This window comes from Saccopteryx bilineata, chromosome 2, assembly GCF_036850765.1.
Source record: "Saccopteryx bilineata isolate mSacBil1 chromosome 2, mSacBil1_pri_phased_curated, whole genome shotgun sequence".
Taxonomy (NCBI): domain Eukaryota; kingdom Metazoa; phylum Chordata; class Mammalia; order Chiroptera; family Emballonuridae; genus Saccopteryx; species Saccopteryx bilineata.
The window spans coordinates 22,754,551-22,776,014 of record NC_089491.1 but is presented as its reverse complement, the minus strand read 5'-3'; the positions used below and the strand labels follow the sequence as shown (position 1 = coordinate 22,776,014).

Genomic DNA, 21,464 nt, shown 5'->3' with positions numbered 1-21,464 from the left:
TACATATGAAGTATTGATGAATGAAGTGATGTCTGGGGTTTGTTTTAAAATATACCAGAAAAAAAAAAATTAGGATTGGACATAGATACATTAAACTGGCTAAACATAAACCATCATTGAAAATAGGTGATAGATTTGTGGTAGTTCATTATACTAGTATTTATATTTTTTGAAATTTTTTATAATAAAGGTTTTTTAAAAATTATCTTTCTTTTTTTTTTGCTTTTTAATAGAATTTTTAAAAATTACTTTCCTCTTGGCCCTGGCCGGTTGGCTCAGCGGTAGAGCGTTGGCCTGGCGTGCGGGGGACCCGGGTTCAATTCCCGGCCAGGGCACATAGGAGAAGTGCCCATTTGCTTCTCCACCCCCCCATCCTTCCTCTCTGTCTCTCTCTTCCCCTCCCACAGCCAAGGCTCCATTGGAGCAAAGATGGCCCGGGCGCTGGGGATGACTCCTTGGCCTCTGCCCCAGGCACTAGAGTGGCTCTGGTCGCAACAGAGCGACACCCCAGAGGGGCAGAGCATAGCGCCCTGGTGGGCAGAGCTTCGCCCCCTGGTGGGCGTGCCGGGTGGATCCTGATCGGGCGCATGTGGAAGTCTGTCTGACTGTCTCTCCCCATTTCCAGCTTCAGAAAAAAAAAAAAAAATTACCTTCCTCTTTTTGTTTTTTAATGGAGTTGGCCTAGCTAGTCTGAACCTGGGGATGGTTTAGTCAAGATGTCCAACTAGCCCTGGCCAGTTGGCTCAGTGATAGAGCGTCGGCCTGGTGTGCGGGAGTCCCGGGTTCAATTCCCGGCGAGGGCACACAGGAGAAGCGCCCATCTGCTTCTCCCCCCCTCCCCCCCTCCTTCCTCTCTGTCTCTCTCTTCCCCTCCCGCAGCCAAGGCTCCATTGGAGCAAAGCTGGCCCAGGCGCTGAGGATGGCTCTGTGGCCTCTGCCTCAGGCGCTTGAATGGCTCTGATTGCAGCAGAGTGATGCCCCAAGATGGGCAGAGCATCGCCCCCTGGTGGGCATGCTGGGTGGATCCCGGTCGGGCGCATGCAGGAGTCTGTCTGACTGCCTCCCCGTTTCTAACTTTGGGGAAAAAAAAAAAAAAAAGATGTCCAACTATATAGGGTACAGTCGCTAGTAGTTATAAGATGTAGTTATTTATATTGATTTTCTTAAATAGGGTACTTATTTCTTTTGACTTTTGTATCAGACTGAAAGGTTTATTTTTTTTTTATTTATTTTTTTAGTGAGAGGATGGGAAAGAGGCAACAGATTCCTGCATGCACCCTGACCAGGATCCACCTGGCAAGCCCACTAGGGGGCGATGCTCTGCCAACCTGGGGCCCTTGCTCTGTTGCAACTGGAGCTGTTTTTTAGCACCTGAGGTGAAGGCCAGGGAGCCGTCCTCAGCACCCAGAACCAACTCGCTCCAATTGAGCCATGGCTGTAGGAGGGGAGGAGAAGAGAGAGAGAAAGAGAGAGAAGCAAGAGAGGGAGAGGGGTGGAGAAGCAGATGGGTGCTTCTCCTGTGTGCCCTGATTGGGAATCGAACACAGAACTTCCACATGCTGGGCCAACGCTCTACCGCTGAGCCAACCAGCCAGGGCCGAAAGGTTTAATATTTGAATATTTCAATGCTTTAATACTTTTTCTTGTTTATCCTTTGTAGTTGAAGCCATTGGAGGGAAGGCCTTGCCATGTATTGTGGATGTGAGAGATGAACAGCAAATCAGTAATGCAGTGGAGAAAGCCGTTGAGAAATTTGGAGGTAGTTCCTTAAATTTGAAATGATTATTGAGTATTGATAAAAATATAGGTGTAACTATAATTTTAATTAAATTTAAGACATTTTCTGAGTCATTGGGGTATAACCAGAAATGAATATTTGCTCATATAGAGATGTAGTTTAAAACCATCTGATGAATTTTTTTGAATTAGTAAAAATTATTTTGAATAATATAAAAAAACCTACCATTCAATATAAAGATAGGACCTTGACAGATAGTGGCATACATCTAACCAAACTCATTCCCCAGATTCCGTTCTCCTGCCTCTCTCCAGTTATATAACCGTATGTTATACATGGGGGGATTAGATGGAAGGTGCAGAAATAGTTGTTGTCCTAGATTTATTTTATTTTATGAGTGACTTACCCAGACAAACTGGATAAGTCTTTACTCTGGTGATTTGCCTGGAATTGAAACTCTGGGTTTCTAGTCTTTTCCCAGTTCCCAAGAGCAGAAAGGAGGTCTTTCATTCCAGGAAGGGCCTTTGAAGGGAGGGAGCCCGTGTCCTTGAAGGAGGGCAGGCCTTGGAAAGCTGCTACACAGGGAGCTTTAAGGAAGTCAGCGTAAGGTTCTTGGAGACTAGGAGGGATGGCCCAGGAGGTAAGAGAACAGATAAAAATGGAAGCTACAAAGCACTAAGAACTAAGCCTCTATAATTTCATGTGGAGCTCTGTGATGGCTGTCTCCATTGTGCCGGTGAAAATCATTTGGGTGTTTTGACCCAGCTCCTTAGCCTTACATTGGTGTATCTAAAAGAAGTATTTGTGAACCAACTTAGGCTTCAACTATACAGAGTAAATGTATTTTTTCCTTTTTGTTACAAAGTTTAAAATACATTAATAGGAAGTTCATGATTTGAAAACAGGAATTGATATCTTGGTGAATAATGCCAGTGCTATTTCCTTGACCAACACATTGGAAACACCTACAAAGAAGGTGGATTTGATGATGAATGTCAACACCAGAGGCACCTACCTTATGTAAGTGAAGGCGTCGTCGGAAAATGGTGCAGTGTTTTCTCAGAGGACTAGTAGTAAACAGATTTGAACCAGATTAAGCAATACAGTTTAAAATTTGGTCAATCCTTATAAAGGCCTAAAAGTGCTCCAAGTTAGTAGTTAGAATTTTAAATAATTAATTATATTTAGAGCTTGTTTTCTTTGTGAATCTAATAAGTACTAAAGTATAAGAAATACATACATGCGTACCAAGTCTTCTGATTATTCAGGCCAGCAAAAGGCGCTCCTTCCTTAAAAAACACTAGGGTTTTAGTTATATAACTAACGGGAAGCTCATTATGAAGCACACTTTAATGTAACTGACAAAAGGCTTATGCTGTGGTGGGCAGCATTGGGAAATATACAATATAGAATGAAAGTAAATGTGGTTCTGATCTGTTCTGGGTTGATCAAACAGTCCTCTTTTGTTTATTTGTCCATTTATCTGAGTATTTCCCCTCAGGTTCTACCATTTTTCATGTGGACTAAGGATAGATCAGCATAGAACTTGCTTGTCTGCCTTATCTGTATCTGTCTTGGTATGTATGCATAAAACAAGTGGTTAGGGCCTTGGTCTTCAGAGTCAGACAACTTTGAGTAGGACACAAATCCTGTCCCAACCCTTCTTGACTTGCTATCTGATGACCTTGTGCAAGTAACTTAACCTCTCTTTAGATTGTTTCCTCATTCTAAAGTGGGGATCATGAAGGTAAAATGAAATTTGTTATTAGTCCTGAACTTTGCCCTCAGGTATGTTTTATTGGGCCTGGAAAACTTATTTGGCCCCGGCAATGTTAAAAACATTTGTTTTTATAGTTATTTGCATTTGAAATTTCATTAGTTGTGTACATGAAAAATAAAGCAAGAAATTTATTACACAAAAAATTTAGATTTTTGGTTTTTCTTGAAACATGGCAAAATTTGGCCACATAGAGACAACACTCCCAAGTGGCAACAATTAGCCGCTATAACTGAGTGGCAGAGTATCAAATGCCTCATTAGGTGGGGCATGAACTCTGTTGTCTTCCAGATGCTGAGGACAAGCTAAAAAATTGCCATTTATTATTGTGCCTACACTGTTGCCTTTCTCATATTAAAGAGGAAAGTAAAATATTTTTCATACCACTGTCTCTAGGAAAATGAGACATATGCCAAGAGGGCCATATGCTCAAGTGAGATAAGTGAGAGCCTTCTTCTTTGTAGATGGGGGTATTTCTGTAAATTCAATGTGTAAGGTGTATCTTTATCAAATGGAAGTTGTAGTGAATCCAACCATAGTAAGAACTATGGCAAGCATGTAGAAAAGATTGCCTTGAAAAGCTTAATGAACTAGAAAAAGGACTAACATTTTAATAGGGTTTTTGTTTTATTTCTTCATATAAAATAAGCAATGCTACTGTGTGATGCAGTGATGTGTTACATGAAGGAATCATCTGGACATTATAATCTTTTACAGCTGATAACTTTGGTGGAGCATTTTGATTGAATGTAAACACTCATTTGAACAAGTGTTTAAACATATAAACCTAACCAGGAATACCATTGCTCAGTATATTGAATTAAGACTTAGAAGGGCATGACGTATGAAAAAGTTAAGTCATATGTGACAGTTTCTATTGTAGATGATAATGCCACAGATAGAAATATTCCACCCACCTAGTGATATTTATTTAGTCAGAGTGATTTTGATATGATTAAAAAAATGTTTAGACTGGGTACCTATGACATGAACATCAGGAAATGGCTTGTTAATTATTAAGAAATATCTTTGGAAGAATAATGTAGATTTGTCACAGTTAGTAATCATAACTATAGGCAGTACTGCTATAATGGTTAGTGTTAACTTTATACTTACTGAGAAGTTAACTACTGTAGAAATGTTTCACAACAGTGCAGAAATTAAGTTTGTTCGTTGTATTGTTCACTAGATACAAATTTATAAAAAGCATCTTGCTAAAAAGTAAAAAAATGGACTATGTTATGAATCCTAAGTACTAAATATACCTTTATGGCTTGAAACACAGACAGTCCACTGCTTTACTCATATTGAAAACAAACATGATCATCTGCTGTATGACAAGATTGTGTAAAGATCGTGTATTGTTGAAGAAATTGACCCTCTTTGCCACCTAAAGGAAAATTTTCAGCTCAGTTACCAAACAACTATTGAGTCAAAGACTTGGCTTCTTTAGCTAACATTATGACTTATGTAAACATAAATATATGATTCTCATTGTTCATTCCTTGTGAAATCATGTCTTTGGAAAACCCATTTGGCAAGAACAATCTGGACCTTTATCTATGCTGAAGTCATTTGCCAAAAATGAAAATGCTGGCCTAAACTACATCCTATAGTTGTAGATGTGAAAGTTCCATTTATTATTGTTTTAATTTTATTAAAAAATTTTTTCCATTGATTTCAGGGGGACGGGGAGAGGAAGAGAGAGAGGGAGAGTGAGGAGCATCAACTTGTTGTTCCATTTAGTTCCATTTCAGTGGTGCACTCATTGGTTGCTTCTCACAAGTGCCCTGACTGGGAATTAAACCCGCAACCTTGGTGCACCAGGATGACGCTCTGTCCACTGAACCACCGGCTAGGACCAAAAGTTCAGTTTAAATCAAAACAAAAAAAACCCCACCCTGATTTCAACCTATAAGAAAAAGAACTAATCTTGTTCAGTTACCTTTTTCAATAAATACTATTTGTGCAGTTGAAGAACTACAAATAGATTATATAGGCTATAGGGCACTAAGGTATCATATTAAAAACTAAATATGTGCATATTGGTAAAACAGATCTACAAATACCTCAGTAATAGCTTAAAACATAAACCCTTTTTTAAAGCAAATATTCTGTTCACTCTTGAAAGTTCCTATACTTATGAAATCTACTTTAAAAATAAAAGTGAATATTGTTCCCAGTTAAAGGCCGACTGCAGTGGCAAAGGAAAGGCTTGGCATTGACTTTTGGACCAAAGGAAAGGTGTCAGGTTGTTAGCTGTATGTGAAAGGTCTAAGTTATAAAAGAGAAATTCATAATGAAGCATTTCCACTTTAATTTTTTGGTTTTTGTTTGTTTCTTTAGTGATACTCATTTATTCATTTAAGATAAGTATAGATTCTGCTGAAGGCCCGCGGTCAAGGCACATATGAGAAAGCAATCAATGAACAACTAAGGTGTTGCAACGTGCAATGAAAAACTAATGATTGATGCTTCTCATCTCTCTCCGTTCCTGTCTGTCTGTCCCTGTCTGTCCCTCTCTCTGACTCACTCTCTGACTCAGTCTCTGTCTCTGTAAAAAATAAAAAATAAAAAAAATAAAAAAAGATAAGTATAGATTGTTTTTCTTAGGGAGGCTTAAGAAGCATACCCAAAGAACTGACCTCCTTTGGGGGTTTCAGCAAGGATCTAGAATAGTATTTTTTTTTTAAATACACCACCTAAATATTGCTCCCAAAGGCATATTGCATTGCATATTGGTGTAAATTAACAGAAAGCAGTTAATTTGACTTATGGGGTTTTTTTTGGTTCTTTTTTTTCTTTCAGGTCTAAAGCGTGTATTCCTCATTTGAAAAAGAGTAAAATTGCTCATATCCTCAATCTCAGCCCGCCACTGAACTTAAATCCAGTGTGGTTCAAACAGCACTGTGGTAGGTGGTAGGATGAGGGGATGCTTTGTTCATTTGTTTTGTATGAAATCAGTGTGTCTGCGATGTAATTACAATTTATATATAACATTCAGCGTTACATTTTCTATGCAGAATCGGTAGCATTCTGAAATGTAGGTTCCTAATTTTTTGTCTGTTGTTATAGAATTGAGGTATAACTTATACTCAATGAAATGCACAGATCTTAATGGTTCAGTTAGATGAGTTTTTACAAATGTATACAGCTGTATAACCAACACCCAAATCAAGATATGCATTTCATCATCCCAGAAAGCTCCCTCAAGTCCCAGTGGGTGTGTTTTTTTAAATGTAACTTATTCTTCAATAAAATTGGTTAAAAACTGTCCATGAAATAATTTCCTTTTCTCAGCAAACTAATGATTTAAAGGTATGTTAAATAACAAGATTTATGTTTAAGTGCCTCCTTTAAAATAGATATCAGAGAATTAGTCCTTATTTCACAGAGCAAAACTGAAAGAAGTTCTACTTTCATTGACATGGTTAAAACAAGTTTGCAACCTTTAGTTTTTATTTTACCAGCAGTAGTTTCCCTTTAAATGAATGCTTTCATTAAAAAAAGATAAGAAATAATATTGTAACTAATCCCAATAATATTAAGGAAAATGAAAGTTTATTACTCTTTTCTTTTAATAAAGTATTAGGATAAAAATATGTAAAAGTAACTCATCCCTGTTTAGCTACCTACATAAAAACTTTTTTTAAAAAAAGAGTACATTTAAAAATACATATTTTGTACATATTGTGTTATTGAATAATTCTAAAAATGTATCAGGAAGGAAGCAAAAATGGAAACAAATTAATTTCTTTCTTAATTAGATTTTATTTTTTGTGGTTTCCTTTAGCTTATACCATTGCTAAGTATGGTATGTCTATGTGTGTGCTTGGAATGGCAGAAGAGTTTAGAGGTGAAATTGCAGTCAATGCATTATGGCCCAAAACAGGTATGTACTTGAAAAAAAATTTTTTTTTGTATCCTTATTGTTTTCTTCCTTTTTTTTTTGTTTTTTTCTTCTTTCCTTCCTTCCTTTCTTCCTTTCTTTTTCTTTCTTTCTCTCTTTTCTTCCCTCCCTCCCTTCTTCCCTCATTCCCTTCATTCCTTCCTCTTTCCTTTCTTTCTCTTTCTCTTCTCTTTTCTTTTCTTGGGTTTATTTGAGCCAAACTGACAACATATGTTGGGAAGCAAGATCTTAAATGGTCTTCTCATTTATTCTTCTTGACACTCTGGAGATGCATCTTGGGCAAGCAGGGTGAGGTAGGAGTGAGTAGACTATCAAAGGTAACCTCAGTCTGTCTGTTGGGCAACAAGTTAAACTCTGTTGTAATATAAGGGCTTTTTTAGCCATGTTCTAGCTTTGATTTGGACTATATAACTGAGTCTTAAGCAAATTGCTACAATTGAAACATTGAACACTGGAACTCTTGAAGAGTTTCATTAAAGCCAACAGGACGTCAGCTGTGCTCCCCTAACCTTTTCTCCATCCTCCTCTTTGGTGTCTTACTAAATTCTGCAGGTGCTCATGTCTTTGTTTTCACCTAATACATCCAGACAAATGCTTCTTTACTTTCTTATATATTTTTTACCTTTGTCTTTTTACCTTTTTTTTTTTTAACCTTTGTCTCTTTCCTTTATTAAAGGGTGACTTACCTCCCTGGCCAGATAGTTGGCTAGAGCATTGCCCCTTTACACAAAGGTTGGGGGTTCGCAATCCCTGCTTAGGGCACATACAGGAACAGATCGATGCTTCTCTCTCTTTCTCTCTCTTTCCCTTCCTCTCTCTCTAAAGTCAGTAAGTAAAACTTTTTAAAAAGCTGACTTATCTGTACTTTCACATGAATTCTGAGTTCACAGAGCACCTAGAGCCCCTTTAGGTGACAAGGCCCTACCTGTGGCTGGACTTTGTATGCAGCTTTAGAGTTCATGTAAGACAGAAGCTGATGGCTTTCCCAAAGCCATCAGTGTAAGGTGAGGGAGACCCAGCAAAGCTAACAGAAAGGGAAGGCTGTCCTTCTTGGACTCCTGTTCTCTACACACACACACACACACACACACACACACACACACACACACATATAATACTGGCATAAGGGAGGAAAAAGAAAAGACAGTCTTTACACATTTTTTATGTATTTAATAGATAATGTTTGTGAAAAACCTGAACTTCTTTCATCTTAAACAGAAATGGCAATCCTATACCAGAAAAGTGTGTTTAATGATAAAGAAAATTCATAGTGGGAACCACTTTTTAAAAATTTAACAGACCCTTTTTGTAAAGCCAGGAGCCATGGCCACCATCACAGCCGCCTGGCCAATGCAGGTTCGCATTGGATTCGGACAGTCGATAAAGAAACAAAGGAGCCAAAAACTGGTGGGCCATCATCTTTAATCCTAGCTTGTACCCGGCGGGCAAGTAAAAACACACACTGGGCTCCAAAACCCACTCATTCAGTGCTCACAAAGCTACTGACTTTTCTGAGTTTCCTAGAATCAAAGGTTTCTAGCTCACCAGACTTAATCACCTCTGTTCCCCATCTCCTTCCTTCTCCCTGCACAAACTCTGCACAAATTGGCTTTTCCTTCAGCACTCTGCCATCTTGGCTGCTTCTCCAGGCTCCTCCACATGGCCTTTCTCTGTTCTCCTCTCTAATGCTCATCTCAGGAACCGAAAGCTCAAGGTCCTGTTCTGCCCCCATTTTATAGTGTAGAAATCAAAACCTTTAATCCAATATACAAAATAGGAGTCTTTGTAATAGAAGTCTCTAATACAAAGTCACTTATCTGTGGCATGATGTGATTGCATCATCCCACATCAAAAAGGGTGGGAAAGGCTTAGTCCTAAAACCAAGCCTCAGGATACAAGGATCCTGCCCGCCCACAGCCCGCCCCCAACACACATTAATATCACCTGGGTGACAGGCTTCCATGTGAGCAGTGCCATCTTTAACAAAGTGAGCATAATATATTTTATCTGCCCAACAATTTTTTACACTAACACAGAACTTAAATGTGTAAGTTAGTGATTCCACTTCAGAAGACTCCGTAGGGATCAGTAGCAGTGTCTCTACTCCTGGGACAGCGCCCTGCACACGGTGGTCACTCAGATATTTACTGAGTGATGATAATTTTGGATTACTTTTAAAAGAATCTTCATAGTTGTCATTACATTCCTTGAAACAAACATATGGCAATTGGAATGGTTTCCACTTGCTTGAGGGTAGAGGGAGTTTCTGGAAAGGTGACTGTTGGAAGTCCTGTCTTTTCCAAACAGCAGCAGACTTCCTGAGTGGAGCAGACAGTGGGGTGGCAGGCAGGAACGAGCAAGGCGTTGACTCTGTAAGGGAAGTAAACGAGAAAGACCTTGTTCCCTTCCCGGCCGGAGGACAGGGTAGAGCCAGCACTGGAGAGAGAGTAAAGACGCACAGGTTCCTGGAGAGAGCTTGACCCATGTTGATCTGAGGACGTCAACTGAGTGATTTGGCAAGTCAGGTAAGTATTTCCTGCCCTTGAGGCTGGGACAGGGAGGGGCCCAGGGAGGCTTATTAAGGCCCCCAGATGGATTCAGTGACTGGCACATCTGACATATCACCCATCCATGGGGCAGAGACTGCTGTGCTTGTCACTGCTGGCAAATTTGCCACCTTTTGAATTATCTAAGTGTGAGCAGAGCAGTAAGACAAAAAAGTGCAGTGCAGCTAATGTCCAAACAAAGAAAGAATAAACAATACATCAGGAAGAGCAGCTTTCAGTGAAATAAAACCGCTAAGAAAACAGAAAATACCTTCATTAAACAAGTACAGCTACTTAAGAGATTGAATTGTAGCATGAAAAATGATTTCTGCCACTGCACAGATACCGTGTTTGCATTACAATCAGAGTACAGCAGCTGCATTGAAGGAAAAGGGAGGACAGCAAGGACATGACTTCCAACAGTCATCTTTCCAGAGACCCCTCTACCCTCAAGTACATGGAAAAGAGTCCTGAAAAACCAGGCCATTTATCTTACAGAATTTTCAACATCCTGGCTTTTCTTGATTCTTTCCATTGGGTCATTTAACATTCCTGTATTTACTAAGGACCTTTATATTGTTTGTTCCCATTCTTCTTCCTTCTGGCATTATTTTATTCACTCTCATCACTCCACAAATATCTAGTGGAAAGTTACCATATGGCAGCCACTGTGCAGGGTACTGGGGATACTTCTTTGGTCTTTTCACCTAGTAGTTGGCTAGGTTAGTGGGAGTTGGCTGTTAAAAGCACATTTAATCCAATATTTTTATGAATGTAGCCTTCTGGGTACTCCCGCACTGGAGTGCCACATATGGCAGTGTGAAATGTATCCAGAATTCTAGCGGAGGAACAGATGAGGGATTTCTTTCCATCCTTGCTTCCCATCTGCTGTGTCTTGGGTGAAGGGATTTCCCCTGCTCCAAGCAGCAGTGAGAGGTCTAATGGCCCATGGTGTTGAAGCCAAGGTAACAAGGAGCTGTGGGTGAGAATTTATGGAGCACGGGGGCATGTAGCTGATGTAACTCAGAAAACTTGAGCTGCTGCAGCCAGCTCTCTAGTTGCCATGGTTCATTTCTTCTAAAGACTTCAGGAAGCAATTGTTAGAAACTCCTTTCTTCTATAATTTGACCAAGTTTCCTTTCTTTCCTGGCCCACTGTGGGATCAGAACCATGTTTTATTGCTTTTTAGTTTCTCTTATGTTTCTCTGTCAGACACAATTCTTTTAACATATTCTGGAGAGTGATATTCTTTGCAATGGGGGTAAAAGGTGAGAGTGAAAACAGTACATCTCCAATATTTTTCACAGTACGTGTCAGGACTCATTGGTGAGTCTTGAAGTGATTTAGTGAGACATGAAATCAATTTAGTGGATTGTGAAATTTATTTTAGTAGGCAGCAGCCAGAATTTTTTGTTGTTTTGTTTTATTTCTAATGGAATAAAATAGAAAATATTAGAGAGTATTGCACATTAGAGAGTAAGGGTCAGTATTGTTTCATAAACTTTTGTTTCATATATAAATAAAATGTTAATGAGTATATATATAATGTATTAGTCATGTTGGTTTAAAGTGTTACTTATTGTGGGTCACACTCAAAGACTAACAGTTCACACTTTACTGTGACTCTTTTTCAACTTGCTTTCCTTCTCCTCCTTCTCCTTCTCCTCCTTCTCCTCCCACCGCAGACTTTGCTGTTACTGAAGTTAATAACAGTCAGAAGGAGGGTCTCCAGGATAACAAAGTCCTAGCATAGTATTTTTTCTCCTTGTGCCTCTGTCGTGTTACTGCTTACTTTCTATTCATTCACTTTCCAAACGTTTTTATATTCCAGGGACAGTGCTATTTATTCATCATGCATTCAACAGATAATTTATAAAGTGCTTACTATGTACAGGACACTAGAGGGTACTGACATGAATGGGATGCAGTCCTCACCCTCAAAGGGTTACCCTTAGTGTGGGAGACAAAGGGATATGTTTCCATCACACTCTGTCCTCCTCTCCCTGCCTCCACTCCCCAAATTTTAGGTTTTTAGGATCCTGGGATAACAAAGAATAAACCTAATCTGACTCTAAAAATTCTAGATTTTATTCATGCAGCACATATTTATTGGGCAGGCATCTGTTCTAGTTGCTTAAGATACGTCACAGAACAAAACAGACAGGAATCTCTGTCCTTAAAGAACTTGCGGTGTAATTAGGAGAGACACAATGGACAATTAACACCATGAATAATAAAATACATTGTAATGGTAAAAAGTAGAAACAGGGTAAAGGGGATAAGGAGTTTCAGGTGTTAGGGAGGGTAGGGTGCAGTTTTAATTATGAAAGAAAGGTTTGGCCTTTTTGAGAAGGTCACATTTGAGCATGGACTTGAAAAAGGCGATGGAGGTCACCTTGGGGATGTGTTAGCCATGGAGTATCTGAGGGGAAAGCATTGTAGCCAGGGTAAAAGTCCTGTGTGGGAAGTGTGCCTGACATCATGGAAGAGCAGGAAGGCCAGTGTGGCTGGAGCGAGGTTGAGGAGTGTAGGAAATGATGAGATGATGCTTATGAGGACATGGAGGACAGATATTATAGGTCCTTGCCAAGACTTGAGTTTTTCCTCTGGGTGAAATGCGGAGCTTTTGCAGGGTTTTGAGCCAGCGAGGGACCTGATGAAACCTACATTCATGTTCTTTATAAAAGGATCTTTGGCTGCTTCGTTGAGAATAGATTCTCAGGGGACAAAGGGAGAAACAGGTAGACCAGTTTGGAAGCTATTGCAATAACCTAGACATAGATGTTGGTATCTCTGACCAGGTGATAGCAAAAAACGTGATGGAGAGTGGTCAGATTCTGATCTGTTTTGAAGCTAGATCTAGTAATATCTGCAGCATATTAGGTGTAGGATGTAAGAAAAAAAGAAAGAGTCATGATTGACTCCTGAGATTTTTGGTTTTAATAAGTGGAACAGTGGAGTTGACATCAACTAAGATGGGGAAAGTTTCAGGTAGAGCAGGTTAGGAGTTTGGTTTGGGGCACTGTTTTTGAGCACTCAATTGGAGACGGTCAGCAGATAGTGGAGTTTGCAGTTCTGGGGCTCAGGAGAGAGGTCCAGACTGGAAATAGAAATTTGTGGGTTATCAGCTGGTATATAAAGACACAAGGCTAGATGATACTATCTGGGGAATGAATAGAAGAAGAGAAAGGACCACTGGCCATTAAGAAGCTGGGAAGAAGAGAAAGACCCCACATAGGAGAATAGAGTAGGAAGAAACCAAAGAGTATGGTATCATGAAAGTCAATTGAAGAAAATGTTCCCAGGAAGAAGAGGAGGGATTGATTGTGTTAAATGCTGCTGATAGTTTTTATAAGATGGGGACTGACATTAGATTTAGTAGTCTGTTCATATTCTTCATATCACATGTAACATTTGTAATTAAATTACTAATTTTATAACTAGTTTAATATCTTGCAAGAATGAAAGTTTGAAAGTGGAGACAGTGTTTGTTTTTTTCCAAAGTTAGAAGCGGGGGTGGGGGGCAGTCAGACCGACTCTTGCATGGATCCACCTGGCATGCCCACCGTGGGGTGATGCTCTGCTCATCTGGGGTGTTTCTCTACTGCATTCGGAGCCATTCTAGCACCAGAGGTGGAGGCCATGGAGCCATCCCCAGCACCCGGGCCAACTTTGCCCCAGTGGAGCCTTGGCTGCAGGAGGGGAAGAGAGATAGAGAGGAAGGAGAGGGGGAAGGGTGGAGAAGCAGATGGGTGCTTCTCCTGTGTGCCCTGACCGGGAATCAAACCCAGGACTTCCACATGCTGGGCCGACACTCCACTACTGAGCCAACCGGCCAGGGCCAAGACGGTGTCTTTTTAGTTAATTTCATTAATCATTATAGAGAGTCAATAAATAATGAATGAATAAATGCACAATATGTTTACCTTCTGCCTAGCTTCAAAATAGACATTGTGAACATAGCTTATATAAGAAAGGGGGAGCACATTGTATGAGAGGAATGTGGGGGACACGATCAGGATAGGCAGGAGAAATCAGCTCGCTGTTTAGATCTTTGCTTTAGCTTTGGGTTGTTTGTTTTACAAGGTTTACTAGACATCTTGAACCATTGGTATCATTTACTTTCTAGAGTTGGTGGCACAGTAAACTGAATCTACAGTCATGTTTCTTGTTATACATGGCATAATGAATTATGTACTTGATACTTTTTTTTTTTTTTTCATTTTTCTGAAGCTGGAAACAGGGAGAGTCAGTCAGACAGACTCCCGCATGCGCCCGACCGGGATCCACCCGGCACGCCCACCAGGGGCGACGCTCTGCCCACCAGGGGGCGATGCTCTGCCCATCCTGGGCGTCGCCATGTTGCGACCAGAGCCACTCTAGCGCCTGGGGCAGAGGCCACAGAGCCATCCCCAGCGCCCGGGCCATCTTTGCTCCAATGGAGCCTTGGCTGCGGGAGGGGAAGAGAGAGACAGAGAGGAAAGCGCGGCGGAGGGGTGGAGAAGCAAATGGGCGCTTCTCCTGTGTGCCCTGGCCGGGAATCGAACCCGGGTCCTCCGCACGCTAGGCCGACGCTCTACCGCTGAGCCAACCGGCCAGGGCCTGTACTTGATACTTTTGAAAAATAGCTGGAGAGCTGTGTAGCTCAAGTTCAAGATCAGGAAAGGAGGTTTCCTAACAGTTAAACAATTGAAATGAGACCTTAAGGAGATGTTGGGATTAGTAAGAAGGAGAACTGGGGCAAGGTGTTCCTGGCAGAAGGAACTCTGTTCCAGGCAGGGAGAGAGAACAAGAAAAGCAGCAGTCTGGGAAAATGTTGTATGTTTGGTGGAACTACAGGGAGTTTGATCTGGTGTGATAGGGGGTAGGCTTTTTCTTTGCCACAGAACTTGAGCAGCTGCAAATAGTTCAGGTTGACTGGAATGTGGGGTGGGTATGAGGGGCTGGGGGAAGATGGATGACCTAGGTCCCAGGTCTTGATTGCCAAGGTAGGAGCTTGAATTTTAATCTGAATTCAGTAGAGAACCACTTTAGAATTTTGGAAGCAGGAGGGCAATAATAAGCAGAGTGCAATAATAAATCAGAGCAGTGGATGATATGGTTGTTGATGGGGTTTAGGCAGTTTAATTTGGCATCTGAATGTAGGATGGCTTGTAAGACTGTGGAGAGAGGAGAAGGAAAGCTAGCTAGAATATGGCATTATTTATGATTGAGGCAATAAAAATGAATTTGAGAGGGTGTCCAGGCTTCTGGATATTTGTTAGGTCTTAATTTTAAAAAATAAGATTTCTCTTCCTAGACTGTATAGAGTGGCTTTCTCTCTGTGCTTGCTAGAACCTGAAGTAATCTCCCAACATTACTACCCTTTAGGAGAGTTATTGTGCTTAATGGAATGGATACTGTATAACATATATTATCAACAGTCAAAACAGCCTGACCAGGTGGTGGCACAGTGGATAGAGCATCGGACTGGGATGCAGAGGACCCAGGTTCAAGACCCCGAGGTCGCCAGCTTGAGCACAGGCTCACTAGCTTGGACCCAAGGTCGCTGGCTTGAGCAAGAGGTTACTCCGTCTGCTGAAGGCCCATTGTCAAGGCACATATGAGAAAGCAATTAATGAACAACTAAGGTGTTGCAACGAAAAACTAATGATTGATGCTTCTCATCTCTCTCTGTTCCTGTCTGTCCCTGTCTATCCCTCTCTCTGACTTTCTCTCTGTCCCTGTAAAAAAAAAAAAACCACAAAAAACCCCCCAAAACAAACAAACAAAACGGTCAAAACAGTGTCTCGGTTCACTCTTTGTCCTCTTGTGTTTGGTGTGCCTTCTCTACACCAGCTGCATTACTCCTTCTCGGCCTAGAACATTCACCCCACTGAGTTAAACACATCTAGTGAGCGGGTCTCTAGTAGTTTCACAACATGAGGACCTCAGGCCCCCAACTAGGTCACCATCAAAAATATAATTATTTCCTTTTATAAAATCCATTTCTAGTTTCTGCTGAAATGGACAGCGTGGAGGAGCGGAGGAGTGAGGTCTGCTATTCAGAATGCCTGCTGCCTCTTGCCTCTTGACTGGTCAGAACACGTGGTAGAAGAGGGGGTCCACTTTCGGGTAGATTTCTTGTGGGTTGGTGTGAGGAGCCTTGGAATGGCATCTACTGCTTTTGGTACAGGCAGCAGAGGGGAAGACAAAATTATCGCAGAACAGCTACTGGCCTCTGTCGCCTGGACCACATTGCAAATGGACGTGGGAACTCAGCTAACTAGGGAGGGCAAAGTGACAAGGTGGCAGCTGGCTTCTCTGGTGCTAGAAATCAAAACTAGTGTATGTACTTGTTTTTCAAAGGACCCACTTTCCAACTTGTTCTCATGGCAGTTTATACCATAGTCGTTGATTCTGAGCTGCCCGTGCTTTTACATTTTTGCATCTTTGATAGAAGTGTGTTCTTACAATTGATGATGTATCATAGTTTTAATTGGGAGTTGTTTTTTTTCTCTGAGTGGTACACTTTATAATCAAAATACACACAAGAATATATGCGTGTGCTTGGTAGGGGCTAGCAGGTATTAAACAGGCGAGATAAGCTGTCTCCCCAGAGAACAAGGACTGAAAGGCAATGCTGATGTTTTAAACCTGATATGCACTGCATATGTTTATGCGAAAGGAAATCTCCCGTTGGTTTTTTTTGGTTTTTGGTGTTGTTGTTTTTTACAGAGACAGAGAGAGAGGGATAGATAGGGACAGGCAGACAGGAATGGAGAGAGATGAGAAGCATTAATCATCAGTTTTTCATTTTGACACCTTAGTTGTTCATTGATTGCTTTCTCATATATGCCTTGACCACGGGCCTTCAGCAGACCGAGTAACCCCTTGCTTGAGCCAGTGACCTTGGGTCCAAGCTGGTGAGCTTTTTGCTCAAACCAGATGAGCCCGCGCTCAAGCTGGCGAGCTCGGGGTCTCGAACCTGGGTCCTCTGCATCCCAGTCTGATGCTCTATCCACTGCGCCACCGCCTGGTCAGGTTGGATCCTAGTGTTAACCTATACTTATTGAGTGCTTATGGTGTGTTTGTCATTGTTTAAGCTACTGGGCACAAAGTGATGAAAAAACCAAAGTATATGCTGGTAGAGAGGAAAGAGAGATAATAAGCTTAAAAAAGGAGCTCCACATTTTAGAAACAGGAAACCGAGGCCCAAAGATGTTAAAGTGGGTTGCCAAAAATCATGGCTTAGTTGGCATAAAAATCTCACTCACCTGACTTGCAGCACGGTGCTATTTTTATTAGACCTTACTGGTTTTTTTGACTCTCAAGAACGGTATGCAAGTTTTTAAGTATTCTAAATTAGAAAAGTCTAACTGAATTTTGTTGTGAGTTTCATGAAGTCGTTCTGTCTGAGACAGTGTTGTGTGAACAAGGAACATGTGTTTTCTGCCCAGTTCTGTCAATAGAACATTTAGCAAATGCTTTCAGCTCTGTGGACCTTGTTTCATCACCTGAGAAATAAAGGGATTCACCACCCTGCTTGTTACTTCCCTCATCCTATTGTGATTTGGAGTTATGAATATGCATATTTTCTCTACAGCAATACACACTGCTGCTATGGATATGCTGGGAGGATCAGGTATTGAAAACCAATGTAGAAAAGTTGACATCATGGCGGATGCTGCGTATTCCATTTTCAAAAGGCCGAAAAGTTTTACTGGCAACTTTATTATTGATGAAAATATCTTAAAAGATGAAGGGATAAAAAATTTTGACGTCTATGCAATTAAACCAGGTAATGATTATTGTTTTCTTTAAAGTATTTATTTATTCATTCATTCATTCATTCATTTTGAGAGAGGCAGGGAGAGAGAGACAGGAACATTGAACCGCTCCTCTGTGTGCCCTGAGTGGGGAATTGAACTAGCAACCTCTGTGTTCTGGGACGATGCACCAATCAACCAAGCTGTTCGTTGGCCAGGGCTTTTTATTGATTTTTAGAGAGACAGAGAGAGGGGAGGGAGAAGGGAAGCATTTGTTTTCTCTACTCAGTCATGCATTTTGCTTCCCATGCGTGCCCTGACCAGAGATGAAACCCGCAACCTTGTCCTCTTGGGATGGAGCTCTTAACTGACAGACCTAACCGGCCAGCGCACTTCTAGTTTTTTAAATAGTGATGTGTTTTTCTACATTTTCTACAAGGAACATCTCTTTCATGTGTGTTTTTATGATTATAAAATTATTATGCACTTTTTTTTGTTTGTTTTTAATTTATTTTTTTTTAGAAAGGAGAGAGAGAGGGAGAGACAGAGAGAGAGAGGAGAGAAAGACCGAGAGAGAGAGAGAAGGGGGGAGGAGCAGGAAGCACCAACTCCCATATGTGCCTTGACCAGGCAAGCCTAGGGTTTCGAACCAGCGACCTCAGCATTTCCAGGTCGATGCTTTATCCACTGCGCCACTACAGGTCAGGCTATTATGGGCTTTTAAAAGCTGTAAAACCCATCTAACATTTTTTGTTTTTTATGTTTGTTTTGTTTTGTATTTTTCCGAAGTGAGAAGCAGGTTGGGTGGAGACAGACTCCTGCATGCGCTGGACCGGGATCCACTCGGTATGCCCCGCAGGGGGCGATTCTCTGCCCATCTGGGGCACTGCTCCATTGTAATCAGAGCCATTCTAGTGCCTGAGGCAGAGGCCATGGAGCCATCCTCAGCACCCTGGCCAACTTTGCTCCAATGGAACTTTGGCTGCAGGAGTGAAAGAAAGAGATAGAGAAAAAGGAGGAGAGGAGGGTGGAGAAGCAGATGGGTGCTTCTCCTGTGTGCCCTGGCTGGGAATTGAACCTGGGACTTCCACACGCCAGGCCAACGCTGTACCGCTGAGCTAACCAGCCAGGGCCCATACCAACACATCTGAAGAAAATAATAGAAATGAGTTGAAGGCTTTTAAAGTGATATATGGATACAGAAGGTCACATCGCTATTAGCCATTTCTAAATCTTGAACCCCAAAATAAAAATTGGTTTTAAAAGTTGATCTTAAAATCACAGAGTAAGTAAAGATTTTATTCAAGAATATAATGAAGATACAGTAGTGGGTTTTTCACAAAAGCTTTTTAAGACTGGGCTTTTTCTAAAAGTTTGTCTCGTAGGTGCAGTCTCTTAGAGTAACTTAATGGTAGATAGGGAAGGTGAGTGAGCAGGGTCTGGTCCAATGTACAAGATCTGATGTGAGAAGTCTCTGTAGTCCCCTTTGTTCAAAAATCATTCTTCCTCTATGAAATTGCAGATGGTGATGGTGATGATAATGTATCTTTGTGTATATTATATATACTAACTAAGAGACATAGAGTCATTATTTGTGCTAAAGTATATTTTAAATATTATTTATTAGGTGGAATGTTTATATTTGTATCATTCCTGTCTCTTCAGTTTGAACTCAGTTGAACTAAATAGCTCTTTACAGTTTTACAAAGTACTGGTAGGTAGATACGCTGCCCTTTTACCTCCCAGCGATCAGTGAGGGAAGCGATATTGCTTAGTACTGAGAACATGGAGTTTGGGGAAAGACAACTCAGGTTCAGATTCCAGTTTGGCTGCACTTTAGGTGAGTCACCCACTCCAAGCTTCACTTCCCTTATTGGTAAAACTAACGGAACAATGCCTTCCACACAGAGTTTTTGTAAGAACTACATGCAGTAATGTGTATAAAGTGCATGTCACAGTGCCTGGCATATGCTATAGGCACTGTATTAGGTAGTTAATATTTCTAGTAGAAAAACAGATTCAAAGATTTGAAGCCTTTATCTAAGAGTAGTCAGCTAGAAGGTGGCAGAACCTGAACCCGATCCAGGTCTTCTGGGTCCTGGTACTTTAGGTTTTAAAGACATTATCTTCATGCACACAGACTTTTAAATTTGATTTAAATTAAAATTTTTTCAAGTGTTGAGAACTTAATATGATTAGGTGCCATGATAAGTGTTAGGATATAACAAACCCAGTGCATTCCTGCCCTCTTCAGTTTTGTTTTATTTTAATCTTCTGAGAAGGAGGAGCAGGCAGAGACAGAGATGGGAAAGAAATCCTTCTTAATGAGGAATCCCCTTCTCTCAGGGGCCAGGTAGGAAACGAGTCCTGAGCACCTTAGAGGGATATAGGACGGAAGGATTGCGTGGATTGATGAGGAGGGGGCAAAGGTTCCTGGGAGAACAGTTAAGGGCTTAACATAACATAGCAGGTGACTCTTTGGTTGGATCTTAGATGGAATTCGCCATAGGAGAGGAGGGTACCTGGGTTCTGGGGAAAGTATTTTAGCTTAGTGGTCAGGTAGTTTAACAGTTCTCATGGGGGCCTTTTCATTGCACCAGAATAATCATTTAAATAAAAACAGGTACAATGTTTATTAAACAGGTGTTAATCTCTTAACATATGGAAGTTGTTACAGTAACCTGATTATTTTTGGTATCATTTTTTCAGGCCATCCTTTGTTACCAGATTTCTTCTTAGATGAATACCCAGATACCAAGAAAATGGAATCATATGGTGAGACATAGACCATATTTTATGTAGGAAAATAAAGATACTAACTTATGTATTTTTCCAAAGTATAGAATTGTACATTTCTGTCTTCTGCTTTTAAGTAATTTTGTGAATTTAAACTAGATAAGTAATGCGAAGTCTTAATTGTAGCAAAAAAGTTGTCTTTTTTTTCTTTTACCAATTAGAAGTTCTTAACATCCTTTTAATTTAATTTTAAAAAGTTATCTGAAAATAATTCCCAGCCCTTTTTAAGGCTTTATTTATTTTTTCTATGGCACTGTCTTGAGGTATTTTGTGTTGATGTGTTATTTTATTTTGAGGAAAAATGTCACATCAAAGTACATCTAACACCATTCATGGAGTTTGTGCTATGTGACTGCTTTACGGGAAAAACTTCAGAGGAGGTTTTGGGGTTACTTTGTGTTTGTTTGTTTTTTGTATTTTTCTGAAGCTGGAAACGGGGAGGCAGTCAGACTCCTGCATGCGCCCGACCGGGATCCACCCGGCATGCCCATCAGGGGGTGATGCTCTGCCCATCTGGGGTATTGCTCTGTTGCAACCAGAGCCATTTTAGTGCTTGAGGCAGAGGCCATGGAGCCATCCTCAGCGCCTGGGCCAACTTTGCTCCAATGGAGCCTTGGCTGTGGGAGGGGAAGAGAGAGACAGAGAGGAAGGAGAGGGGGAGGGGTGGAGAAGCAGATGGGCGCTTCTCCTGTGTGCCCTGGCCGGGAATCAAACCCAGGACTCCTCACGCCAGGCCGACACTGTACCACTGAGCCAACCGGCCAGGGCCTACTTTGTTTTGTTTTTATAATTCAGAAACAATGGGCCTCTTGAATTGGTCCAAAGTTTACGTTAGTCCTTGTGTTCTGGCATTACACCACTAACTTATTGAAAGATATCAGAAGAAACTCTCTTTCATGAATAACCGTGAGAAGAATTACTCTCATGGTTTATTAACAAGAATAGTTGT

The 21,464-nt window shown here is 41.0% G+C and overlaps 1 protein-coding gene across 2 annotated transcripts in view; it reads left to right on the top strand.

Annotated features, from left to right (window-relative positions):
• HSDL2 (hydroxysteroid dehydrogenase like 2) overlaps positions 1-21,464 on the top strand; it is an 82,992-nt gene that overhangs the window by 40,028 nt on the left and 21,500 nt on the right. For both annotated transcript variants that reach the window (XM_066256512.1, XM_066256513.1), the window contains exons 3-8: positions 1,661-1,759; positions 2,644-2,758; positions 6,324-6,427; positions 7,309-7,407; positions 17,557-17,751; positions 20,429-20,494. In XM_066256512.1, the coding sequence (XP_066112609.1) occupies positions 1,661-1,759; positions 2,644-2,758; positions 6,324-6,427; positions 7,309-7,407; positions 17,557-17,751; positions 20,429-20,494 (678 nt within the window). The remainder of the gene's footprint in view (positions 1-1,660; positions 1,760-2,643; positions 2,759-6,323; positions 6,428-7,308; positions 7,408-17,556; positions 17,752-20,428; positions 20,495-21,464) is intronic.